Source organism: Schistocerca gregaria, chromosome X, assembly GCF_023897955.1.
Source record: "Schistocerca gregaria isolate iqSchGreg1 chromosome X, iqSchGreg1.2, whole genome shotgun sequence".
Taxonomy (NCBI): domain Eukaryota; kingdom Metazoa; phylum Arthropoda; class Insecta; order Orthoptera; family Acrididae; genus Schistocerca; species Schistocerca gregaria.
Window position 1 is genome coordinate 641,686,637 of NC_064931.1, and position 13,310 is coordinate 641,699,946.

Genomic DNA, 13,310 nt, shown 5'->3' on the forward strand with positions numbered 1-13,310 from the left:
GATGTACAGCTTCAGCTGTTTAATTGTTTCTGTATTCTGGCGGTACACCTGGTCTTTCAAGTGTCCCCACAGAAAGAAGTCACAGGGGTTCATGTCTGGCGAATAGGGAGGCCAATCCACGCCGCCTCCTGTATGTTTCGGGTAGCCCAAAGCAATCACACGATCATCGAAATATTCATTCAGGAAATTAAAGACGTCGGCCGTGCGATGTGGCTGGGCACCATCTTGCATAAACCATGAGGTGTTCGCAGTGTCATCTAAGGCAGTTTGTACCACCACAAATTCACGAAGAATGTCCAGATTGCGTGATGCAGTAATCGTTTCGGGTCTGAAAAGTGGGCCAATGATTCCTTTGGAAGAAATGGCGGCCCAGACCAGTACTTTTTGAGGATGCAGGGATGATGGGACTGCAACATGGGGCTTTTCGGTTCCCCATATGCTCCAGTTCTGTATATTGACGAAGCCGTCCAGGTAAAAATAAACTTCGTCAGTAAACCAAATGCTGCCCACATGCATATCGCCGTCATCAATCCTGTGCACTATTGTAAATAATATACAACTTATTTAATAAACTAAATTATATACTGAATTATAGTAGTGCAATTAATTAAGAAAGTAGTTGCTCAAAAATGTATGTTTACTTACTGCAAGATTTTTTAACTGATATAAATCTCTGTTTTTCTTAACTGTTTCCACTATACTCTTTTGTATTTCATTAAGTCTTTTCTCATCTGTCCATGGATTTGCACATGATATTTTTGGAATGGGAGGCACAGGCAATGGTGAAAGGAATATAGCTGTGCCTGTTGCTAACGCAATCATCATTTTCTCTCCAATAGCAACTTCAACCTGCAAAACAACATCTGCAATTGAAAGGATATTTCAAATCCAAATCTGGTGGATTCAGAAATATGTTCACTGTGTTCTACTAGGGTTTAGGGACACTGTATCACATCTCAGTTGATTTGAAAAAGAAGAGAGCATTTATTTTGTTTATTTCAGACGCCAACAATTTCACATGCAATTTCTGAACACAGCTTTCCTTCCCACCATTTGGAAAACAAATTATTTCATGATGTACGTTAAATTAAATTTCCCAGCCCTATCTTGATGAACAAAAAGGAGGGTAGATGGTGAGACTTGACTGTGTCAGTGTGGATCTGAGTTGTCACAAGGTGCTGAATGACGTCTTACAGGACGCTATTCATACTAGAACTGTCATAATCAGAATGATCAGCAGAATAACTTCCTGAAACAGCTAAAACAGTTATTTAATACTTCCACATTCAGTAATGAGTTGACTTCCAATATAGGATACATTATATGGTTGTACACCAGTCATAATGGTTCACCGCATTTTGAGCCGTGCGTGAAATCTATTCAGGTTAAGTTCTGCTGTGTATACTCAAAGCAACTCTTCCAAATATTGTGTAGATGGATGTTCCACCTGGAAGGATATAATAAGTATCTCTTCAAGACAAGATAGTAGCTTTAGATTCTCTTGTTTCAAACTTTCCTCAAAGAGTCCAAAAAATCCCCACATATGTTTCTTAACTCTTCATTGACATGACAACACATGATGTTTCTGTGTGTTTCAATCTCACTAGTATTTTTCTTGACCATGAGTTATTTCAGTCTTTCAGATTTAAGTTCTTAAGAGTAATCTTTGGTTTTCTCTAAGAGCAAATCAAATACTTATGCAGTCCTTACATCCTCCAGAACTGCTTTTAGAATTCTACAGAATGTTTTACTATGGTTGCATTAAAATTTTGATTCTGTAGAGATCTGGCCAGTTCTTCAAATAGTCCAAAGAATTCAATAGCACTGCCATATAAAAAAATATTCTCAAACTTTTCGAACCACTTCGTGTAGCTCGCAGGATTTTCATCTGTTATTGAGCTCTGTGCATTCAACACTTCGGTCACTGTTTTCTGGACCGGGGTATAGTTTTGACTGAAATGTTTAGAAGAATTTGCCCCTAAAGCTCATCAAGTTGGACACATTGGTATCAGCCTTTGAACTTTTGGATTTGGATTTGCCTTGTCGACACCAGATGGTAGCATAACATTGGTGTACACATGTTTCCTTCTTTCTGACTCCAAAATTATGTTTAAGGTGTTTATCACATTTACCTAGACACTGCACAATAGACAGTAATTTCTGGAAACACCATGTAGTGCAAGATCCAAACAAGAATGCAGTGGAGGTAACAGCTCTTTAACTGGTCTTGAAGAAGGATTACCTTCACAAGCAAGTGTCGTGGTACTTCAACCAGGTCTTCAGTTCTGGTACATCATTCTTCTTCTCATCTAAAAGTGTCATGAGATTTCTATAGAACATTTCATGAGCTCTCAGTGTGTGTTCTGTTTAATTCAGGCCACTGAGTTAACTGATAATTACTAGTAAAGCCACTCCCATTTTTTACTGATTGTTCAGCAGATGTGCAAGTTTGCTGACCACAGGTTGCTATTTCCACATCACTGAAAAATTGCAACAGACTATAGTCATGTATTTTCAACTTTTCTATAGTTTTTTTCAGTTACAGAAACCTTGTTGAAAAAAAAAACTTTTATTTCTGTGGATTTCTATTGCTCACTATGTGGACAGACCTAAGCAGTCACTCTTTTTTTGTAATGTAGCCATGGACAAGACAAAAACCATTCTGATTTACATGAGCTACAATTCCTTTGCAGAAAAATATGACAGCACACAATGTAGTTAGTGTTATAAGATGTTCTGACAGCTATCAGCTTCAAGGATGTGACTGATTCAATTATAGGCAAAGATTGGTCCCAACAAAAATACTAATCACATATTTTTCAAACAGCATTATTTTTATAACGTTATGTTCATCCTTAAGAGAATTTTTTTTTTTTGGGGGGGGGGGGGGGGGGGGGGAGAATACACCCAATCTCAGCCCCCCAAGACTTTGCAGTACTTACAAATTATTTCTAGGCCTTGCAAGTCTTCAAGTACTGTATACATAAAGGTAATACACTCTTCAAAGAAGCACTTCTGTCTTACAAATTTAAGGAACACATTTTGAAATGATGGAAATGTCTGGTTGCAATTGTCAAGCCCGTGACTCTCCAAAATACACTATCCAGGGCTCACAGACAATTATTGGATATTACAGATCAACTTTCTTTTTCTAAATAATACTGCCTGTCTCATGATAATTATCATGGAATACACTCAAACAATGAATAGAAAATTTATGCATATCTTTTACAACAAAACACATTATTTTCAATTAATATAAGTTCAATAAATTTCTAAGGACCACATTAATAGATATTGTTTACCTTGAGTCCAAAAATTGAATTCATACCGGCAAGCTTTAGTTTTATGAGTAACAATCGATGCAATTCATATTCAAGGAAAGGTAGTCCATCAGATATTTCTTTTGCATTCAGTTCACCTCTCAGAACACGTTTTGGGCGACACACATATGCTTGCAAGAAACAACCTTTGCCCATTGTTGGCAAACCTTCAGGAGGCTCAATTGTTGTAAGCAGCACATCCGGAACTTTTCCTCTCCTTTAAAAATAAACAACTGTGTTATGTATTGCTCTAGAATTAGTAATTAAACAAATCTGCTATATACAAACTCACCCACACACTACACACTTCATCATTGTCACCCTGAAAGGCACACTGCTTTCACTGTAAGGAATGTGACAGATACTGCATGCTGGCACATTATCACCATCTGAAGATTCCAGAACACACTGCATTTTTGGAAGAGTCTGAAAGTAATTTTAATTTAACAGTTACTTAATTTGTACATGAAGATCTTAAAATTGAAAAATAGTCAGCACAAACACATTAGTAGTTATTCTGTAAATATGGAACCGAATGCTAGATACTGCAATGAAAGACATGGATAATAATTCAAAAAATACTTTATTTGTAAAGGAGACCACTGATCAAATAGCAGATGGTCCCAGATACAAAAATGACGTTTTTCACAACTGAAAGTACACTGAGGGGCACAGAATGTTTTGTATTGATAATGGTCTCAATTATTTATCAACTGATATACTGAAATAAGTTTGTTTGTTGCAGAGCTCTCACGCCATGCACCATCACTGTATGCAGCAAGGCAGACCTATGCTACTAAGATAAAATCTCATTTCTTATACAACACAGCTACAGGGTCAGCTGTGATTTTTGTAGCATGTGGAACTACGCCATAAGCAAGCTTCTGGTGCATCAGATGGGGCTTAGGAACACTATTTCAAATATGTGTATATTTCTAGGTTTTTTGTGAAAACTACTCCAGTTATGTCAGGCAGTTTTCCATTTAAGCCCTCCCCAGACCTGCTTACTTATACAGCCGAAACAGAAACACTCGTTGTTAATACTTCATGATGATAAATGCCCCATTGACAGAATTTAAAAAAACTATTATAGTAACTTTCTTAGTTCTGAAATAAAAAAATTAAAAAAAAATCTAACCTGTATTTGCCTGGCGGTGTTGGAATGCTTCTTAAACAGGAAACACCTGCTGCCAGACAAATGTGTCTACAGGTACTACTTGAAATTGTAATTAGATAGAATAAACTTAAATAAACTAAACATTTTATTCAGAATAGCTACCAATATGTCACCCACAAACTACATACTTTTCTTAATGAAATGTTGTTGTGTACTTTACTGAACCATGTGCTCAAATGGTTTATCATCAACTGCAAGGCATATTTGCAATCACCATTGGAGAGTTAAACGAACAGACGAAAGTACATTGCATGATGTGCAGTTGCATACAATGGTGATTCAATTGTGCTTATCATTTGGTGCAGTTGTGGCCAGTGCTCCACACACAAAGAAACCAGGAGTAGTCAAATCAGGGAATCTGGCTGGCCATTGTACCATAGCATTCTGTCCTATCGAATGGTCAGGAAACTTTTCATTCAGTATCTGCACCTGGGCAGCCATCATGTTGGAAACATGTACACTGTCACTTATGCAGTGGTACATCTTCTAGAAGAGCAGGTCGAATTTTTGTAAGAAAGTGTGCATATGTATTTCCATTTAACACCCCTTGGATGATGTAAGATCCAACAATGGTATTTTCTTTGATGACACACACTTTTACACTCCTCGATAGTTGGAATTGTATGTGACAAAGCTGACATTGATTTTCCATGGCACAATAGGGCATGTTACATAAATGTATATTGCCATGGTTCACAAATGTTGCTTCGTTAATAAAGAGCACACATTGGAAAAATGTAGTGTTGTCTCACAGGTGCTGCAGATCCGACTGACAGAATACTATACGATGTTTATTTAGTCCTATTCAAGACTTCATCTATGGTATAGAAGGAGTTGTGAAGGAGATATGATTTCAATTTATTTTTAAAACTGTTATTGCTGTATGTCAGACATTTTATTTCATCCGGTAATTTATCAAAAAGTTTTGCAGCAGCATATTTTACCCCTTTCTGTGCCAAAGATATGTTAAGTAGAGGACGGTGTAAGTCTTTCTTTCTTCTGGTATAATAATCATAAATGTCACTGTTGTTTTTAAACTGGTCCATGCTGTTGAGAACAACTGAGTAAATGTACTGTGAGGCTCTTATAAGAATTCCTAACCTTTTAAAGAGATGTTTACAAGATGTGCAACTAGGAACCCCGCACATTATTCTAGCCACTTTCTTCTGAGCAGTGAATACTTTTTGCCTAAGTATTGAGTCATCCCAACATATTACTCTGTATGACATCAGAGTGTGGAAGTATGGAAAGTATGTTATCTTGCTAATTTCTATATCCTCAAAATTGTCAATTATTCTGATTGCAGATGTTGCTGAACCTAGTCACTTTAGGAGAGCCAAAATATGAATTTTCCAATTAAGATTCTCATCTATATGCACACCCAAAAACTTAGTATGCTCTCCCTGGCTACTAACTTCAGTTGATATGTTATGTTTATTGAAGGAACTGTACTCCTTGCAGTAGAAAATTGGGTGTGTTGTGTTTTTATTTATTTATTTTTTTCCCCAAATTTCAGAGCAAGCGCATTCACAGAAAACCAATCAATACTTTTTGCAAAGACATTATTTTTATCATTTTCTTTTGGAGTTTCTTTTACTGGATTAATAATGATGCTTGTATCATCAGTAAACAGTGTCACTTTAACTTCTTGTTTAAGATAAGAAGGGAGGTCATTCACATATATCAAGAATAGAAGGAGACCCATGATCGAACACTGTTGAACACCTAACATAATTTCACCCCAGTTAGATGAAGTTGGAAACTTCCTTAAATCATTTAAACCATATAAAGAAACTTTTTGCTTCCAGTTCTGTAAGACTTAAACCACTTATATGCTGTGCCATATATACCATAGAATTATAATTTCTGTAATATGAAGTCATGGTTCACACAATCAAACACTTTGGATATGTCACAGAAAATTCCTATTGGTGACATTTTACTATTTCAAGACTCTATCATGTGGGCAGCAAAACTGTATATTGCTGTCTCTGTAGAATAGCATTTTTGAAATCTAAACTGTGATTTACTAAGTACCCCATTACTGCTGAGATGGCTTACCATTCCTGAGTACATTACTTTCTCAACAAACTTTGAAAATGTTACTTCATCTGTGGTCTTCTTGGTCCTCTTACGGAAAGGGTAGTTAATTAAATATGTCAATATTAATCCTGAAAAAACTCAATACAGCCTATTTAGTAAAGCTCACACAATGCCAGAGCATCCTGTTACAGTGAATGCAAACAATGAAGTTCAAGGAATAGATAGCAATCAGTTTTTGGTACTACAGACAGATTACATCATAAATTGCAAAACCAACACGCTATACTTAACAAACTGCCTTACCTCACATTCCACTGCATGAGAGATTTAAAAATGAACATGTGACCATTCACAAATGAGTTATGTAATCAGTTTTTGGGAAACTCAACTAAAAAAGACCACATTTTTAGAGCAGAGATGGGGTTACAAGAATTACTTCAGGTGTTACTCCAATAACTTCCTGCAGGGACTTCTTAGAAAGAGCTTCGTATTTTGGCAGCTGACTAACAACAAATGTTGTACAACATATATAATTCTTCTGTTATGACAATTATGTCTCTTATTCAAAAAAATAATTTAATAATAGCACAAAGACCAAAGACTAAATTTTACCAATACTTCAAAAGTTTACCATTAGCATAGAATGGTCACATACACGGAAACACATGTATTTACTAACATGCCAGAGCTTACTCAACATCGTGTAGGCATTATAACAGAGTTTACAAGTGAACTTTCTCTTGGCAAATTCCTACTCCAGTGAAAACAAGGGATATTTTTAAAATTTATGCTTTTAGTTATAATATAATTCACAAACTCAATACACTCTGTTTTGCCAGTACTGTATTTACATATTTAACTTCTTTTCACAACCTAGAAACTCATCTCCAAGGCATTCTTGGAATATGATTCACCCTATGTAATGTAAAATAATGTAACACGTATGATTAATTATTGTAAAGTGACTGTGCATGTATAGGTTTCTCAAAGTCAACTGAATCATCATTTAAGAAAGATAAACAGTGACCTATTTAAAAGCCACATAATTCGTCATTTCTGACAGAAGTCACAACACATGTTAAAATCAATAGTGACTACATTAGATCATTATTTTATGTGAATTAAGTCAGTCCGCCATCCTAGATGGTGTTTATTGTATACTGTGGTATTGGTATTCACACTCAGGATCATGCTTTGACTGCACCAGTGGAAACAATGGAAGCAAATGGCACTAAACTTAAGGAAAACATGACTCTGAACCATGACAGATCTCATCAGTGCAGTAGGGACCACCACACAACTCTACACCAAATCCTAAGAACACATTGCTACATGCAGAGTATTGTCTTCTTCCTTGAATGATTTTTTTCTGAGGCATTTCAGATTTATTCCTGAAACATTCCTCAGTATCTTGTGTACATGAGACAAAAACATAAACTAGATGTGGATTAATATAAAGTTATTGGGTTTCCAGCCAGGTGGGTTCACCGAAATGGAATGACTGTTCGATAAGAGTCACTTCTGGCAGAATCACTTCATAAAGGCACTCATCAGAAGATGATGGGAGAAATATCATGCCATTTCAATGAACTCACCTGACTGGAACCCTGAGAACTTCATATCAACCACTTCTCTTTTCCTCTTGATGTGATTATGCTGATTCACTAACTTTCACTATTTTGATTTTTGTTACGTGTAATATCAAGAGTAACTATGGGGAACATTCTGTGTTACATCTAAAAATCAAAATGGTGAAACTCACTGAATCAATGTAATCAATATGAGTTAAATAAAACAATTAGCAGCTAACCTTGTACCACTTGAAAGAAAATGTTATATTTTAATATTACATTGTTTGAATCACCAGGAAACATAACAAGGTCATAGGATGTGTATTGATAGTAGAATACAAGGAAAATGTGAAATGTTCTCAGCTTCACAGCTGTGTTTTTCAGGTAACAAACATGCTTAACTTTTAACCCTGGAGTGGTCGCATGGCATCTCACAGATGACAGGTAAACTTTATTTACTCAGTACTGTCCATCAGATACATTGGCAGGCTTGTGGTGCTATCTACCTTCACAAATATATTTTGCTCATCAACAACACATCAGTTGCAGTACAGTGTTGGAGTGAAGGGGTTGTTACTACAGCTGTATTGCAGGAGTCTACCAGAGGACCCACGACCTTTTCCGTTACTGTGGATAAATATTTTACTTTTTAAAAAAATCTAGTAGTTGTAAGTAATAGCTGCCAATAACAGGTATTCACTCATCTTCAGACCCAATACGAGCTCAAAGAAGAACTACAGTCTCGAAAATGAATGTGATAGGGAAAGAGTACCAGAGCTGTTGTTCGAGGAAGATGATCACTCGGATGATGGGTTCGGCATTTATAGCGATGTGAAAGTAGACAGTGTGGAAACAAGACAATAAAATACTGGCACAGAGAAAGATGCAGATTCCAGTGATAATCATATTGGCAAGTGTTTTCTACAATGGAACAACTCTACAAAACGGTCAAAGTGTATCCACCAAAGATATGTTTGCACTCGATGACAAAACATCGTCAGTCACTTACCGTGAGTGAAAGGAGCTGTGGAGTATGTAAGAACACCAATCTAATGTTGGAAATGCTTTTTTGACAATGAGCTGCTCTCTACCATTGTTGAGTACATTAATAAAAAGATACCTGAAGTACAGGGACATTATTCCAGAGGAAGGGATACTAATCAGACAGATGCAACTGAAATAAAAGCTCATTTACGAATATTGCATTTGTGTGCAGCAAGAGAAGAAAATCATACAAACACACACGACACAATAAAATGTTAATTGAGTTATGTCATCAGACAATGAGTGAAAGATCATTTAGGTTCCCCTTATACTGTCTGAGGTACAGCAACAGGAATACTTGTGGTTGGTTGGATTGTGAGGGTTGAAGGGACCGGACTACAAAGGCCATCGGTCCCTTTTTCCATGACCATGAAAACCCACAAGGAATAAAAACAAGCAGCGGAGGTAAAAAGGGATGACATGGAACAAGAAAGACATAGACAAACACCATAAAGGAGGAATTAAAAAACACACAGTTTTACAGTGGTTGGCCGACCATGGTAACAAAAAAAGAGAAAGCCAACCACCAAGAGACACACTAAAAACCTCAATATAAAACCGTAGGCCAAAGGCCAGACTCAACACAAAAAAAGAGACAAACACTCACATAGAGCGATAAAATCCCCCCGTGCACACAAAACTCAAAACTAAGCCTGCCACGGCAACATCATTTGTCAAAAGTGCAGGGAGCGTATCAGGCACCGCAAACGTCTGCCTGAGTGAAGTTAAAAGCGGACAGTCCAACAAGATGTGGACCACTGTCAGTGCTGAACCACAGCAACAGAAGGGCGGGTCCTCGCGGCGCAATAAATAACCGTGCATCAGACAGGTGTGGCCAATGCATAGTCGGCAGAGTACAATGGAGTTCTTGCGAGAGGCCCGCAAGGAGGAGCGCCTCACACCAATAGTCTCTTTGATGACCCGAAGTTTGTTGGGGGAAGGCAGGGAGCGACATTCATCACCCCAAGTAATAAGGACTTTTTGCCACAATACTGACTGGAGATCACATTCCAGAAGGCCGATCTCCAAGGTCGGTTCACTGATAGCTTGTTTGGGCAGAATGTCAACATGTCCATTACCCGGGATGCTGACATGACCGGGGTCCATACAAAAACTACGGAGTGGTAGCAATGGGCAAGAGTGTGGATGGACTTCTGGATAGCCATCACCAGATGAGAGTGAGGAAAACACTGGTTGATAGCTCGTAAACCACTCAGGGAGTCACTACAGATGACGAAGGACTCACCTGAGCAGCAGCAGATATACTCTAGGGTGCGAGAGATGGCTACCAGCTCTGCAGTGAAAACACTGCAGCCAGCCGGCAATGAGCGTTGTTCAGAATGATCCCCAAGAGTAATAGCATAACCAACTCAATCAGTAACCATTGAACCATTGGTGCATACCACGTCAGGGCCATGAAACACGGCAAGGATAGAAAGAAAGCAGTGGTGGGGGGCCTCAGGAGGGACTGAGTCCGACAGGCCCTGTGCCAAATCCATCCGAGGGCACGGGCAGGGCACATACCATGGGGATATATGTAAATGGGCCCGGAAAAGAGGTGGGCAAGAGAAAAACACAAGCCCAGAGGAAGAGCCCAGACGCAAACCGTGATCTTACACCATGACTGGGGCCGCCGTTCACGGAGATGGACGACCGAGTTGGGAACAGAAGTTGGTAATTGGGATGTCCAGGCAAGCTACAAACAAGTGTAGCATAAGCAGCCAGTAAGCTTTGGCACCGGATCCGTATGGAGGGACACCAGCCTCCACAAGTATGTTGTTTACAGGGCTCATGTGGAGTTGCAATCGGATCCCGAAGCGAAGTACAGGGTCAAGCAACTGCAATGTGGAAGGTGATGCCGAACCGTAAGCCAGGATCCCATAATCGAGATGGGACTGAATCAACATCTGTTACAGCCGGAGAAGGGGAGACTGATCGGCACCCCAGCTGGTGTGACTCAAGCAATGCAGAGCATTAAGATGCCGCCAGCACATTTGTTTAAGCTGCCGAATACGAGGGAGTCAAGTCAACTGGGTATCAAAAAGCAACCCCAAAAACCAATGTGTCTCCACCACGGCAAGAGGTTCACCATCAAAATAAAGTCACGACTCAGGGTGAACAGTGTGATGCCATCAGAAATGCATGACACAAGTCTTGGCGCCCGAGAACTGGAAGCCGTGTGGGACGGCCTAAGACTGCGCCCTGCAGATAGCGCCCTGTAGTTGCCATTCAGCAACTGCAATGCCAGTGGAGCCATAGTATACGCAAAACACATCAGCATACAAAGAAACCGATATGGATGTTCCCACAACTGCAGCTAGCCCATTGATAGCAACTAAAAAGAGGCAGGCACTGAAGACAGAGCATTGCGGGACCCCATTCTCCTGGACTCAGGAGGAATTATAGGAGGAACCAACATGCATGTGGAAGGAACGAAGTGACAGAAAATTTTGAATATAAATTGGGAGCAGGCCCCTAAGACCCCACCCATGAAGTGCGGTGAGAATGTGATGTCGCCATTTTATATCAAACGCCTACTGCATGTCAAAAAAGATGGCAACCAGATGCTGATGGTGGGCAAAGATCATACAGATGCCAGACTCCAGGCAGACTAGATTATCAGTGGCAGAACAGTCCTTATGGAACCCACCCTGAGACGGAGCCAGAAGGCCCCACGACTCAAGTAGCCAACTCAACCTCTGGCTCACCATGCATCCAAGCAACTTGCACGGAATGTTGGTTACGCTAATGGGGTGGTAGCTGTCCACCTCCAGGGGGTTCTTGCCAGGTTTCAACACAGGGATGACAATGTTTTCCCGCCATTGTGACATGAACTCACCCTCAACCCAGATACAGTTGAAAAGGTCTAGGAGGCATCGCTGGCAGTTCACCGAGAGGTGTTTGAGCATCTGATAGTGGATGCAATCCGGCCTGGGAGCTGTATCAGTGCAAGCGGCTAGGGCACTTTAGAATTCCCACTCACTGAATGGATTGTATGGGTTGGGGTGGCACTTATGGAATGAAAGACTCCAACGTTCCAACTGCTCTTTCAGGGAGTGGAAGGCCAGCGGGCAATTCGTAGAAGCGGAACTCTGAGCAAAATGCTCTGCTAAGAGTACAGCAATCATGTCTGGTTCAGTACAGACTGCTCCATTCGGGGAAAGCCCAGGGATGCTGACGGGGGTCTAAAATCCATAGAGCCACCTAATCTTGGTCCAAACCTGCGATGGAGAGGTACGGATGCCAATGGTGGGGAAATACCTTTCCCAGTATTCCTGCTTCTGACTGCGAATAAGGCGGTGGGCGCGGGCACAGAGCCGTTTAAAGGTGATGAGGTGTTCCACTGACGGTTGCCACTTATGGCGCTTAAGGGCCCGCCTGCGATCTCTAATCACCTCAGTGATCTTGGGTGATCACCAAGACACAGTCCTCTGCCGAGGTGACCCAGAAGAACAGGGAATTGCAGATTCTGCGGCAGAAATGATGCCAGTGGTGACCGTGTGAACCACGCCGTTAGTGGTATCATGAGAAAGAGACTCAATAGTGGCAATGGAGGCGAACGAGTCCTATTCAGCCCTATTCAAAGCCCATCTGGGGAAGCAGCCAGAAGAGTGATGCTGTGGCAGTGCCAGAAAGATCAGAAAGTGGTCACTACCACATAAACGTACACTCCATTGGACAAATGGTAGAAGGCCAGGGTTGCAGACCGAAAGGTCGACAGCTGAGTACATGCCATGTGCCACACTGAAATGTGTGGAGGCACCATTATTTAATAGAGAAAGTTTGAGCTGTACAAACACCAGCTCAACGACAGTGCCTCGACCTGTTGCCACCAAGCCACCCCACAAAGGGTTATGGGTGTTAAAACTGCCCAGTAACAAAAAAGATGGGGGCAGTTGGTCTATCAGCACAGCCAATACATGCTGTGGGACACCACCATCCGGTGGAAGATTGATACTGCAGACAGTAACAGCCTGAGGCATCTACACCCGAACAGCAACAGCCTCTAAAGGTGTTTGAAGAAGTACACACTAGCTGTAAAGAGAGTTAAGGACATAGATGCAGATGCCACCAGATACCCTCTCATAAGCTGCCCGATTCTCATAATAACCCTGATAGCCATGGAGGGCGGGGCTTCACATAGCTGGAAAC

The 13,310-nt window shown here is 40.3% G+C and overlaps 1 protein-coding gene across 3 annotated transcripts in view; it reads right to left on the reverse strand.

Annotated features, from left to right (window-relative positions):
* Positions 1-13,310, reverse strand: part of LOC126297602 (C2 domain-containing protein 5) — a 217,252-nt gene that overhangs the window by 39,156 nt on the left and 164,786 nt on the right. For all 3 annotated transcript variants that reach the window (XM_049988584.1, XM_049988585.1, XM_049988586.1), the window contains 3 exons: positions 3,616-3,749; positions 3,306-3,540; positions 646-849 (listed from right to left, as the gene is read on the reverse strand). In XM_049988584.1, the coding sequence (XP_049844541.1) occupies positions 646-849; positions 3,306-3,540; positions 3,616-3,749 (573 nt within the window). The remainder of the gene's footprint in view (positions 1-645; positions 850-3,305; positions 3,541-3,615; positions 3,750-13,310) is intronic.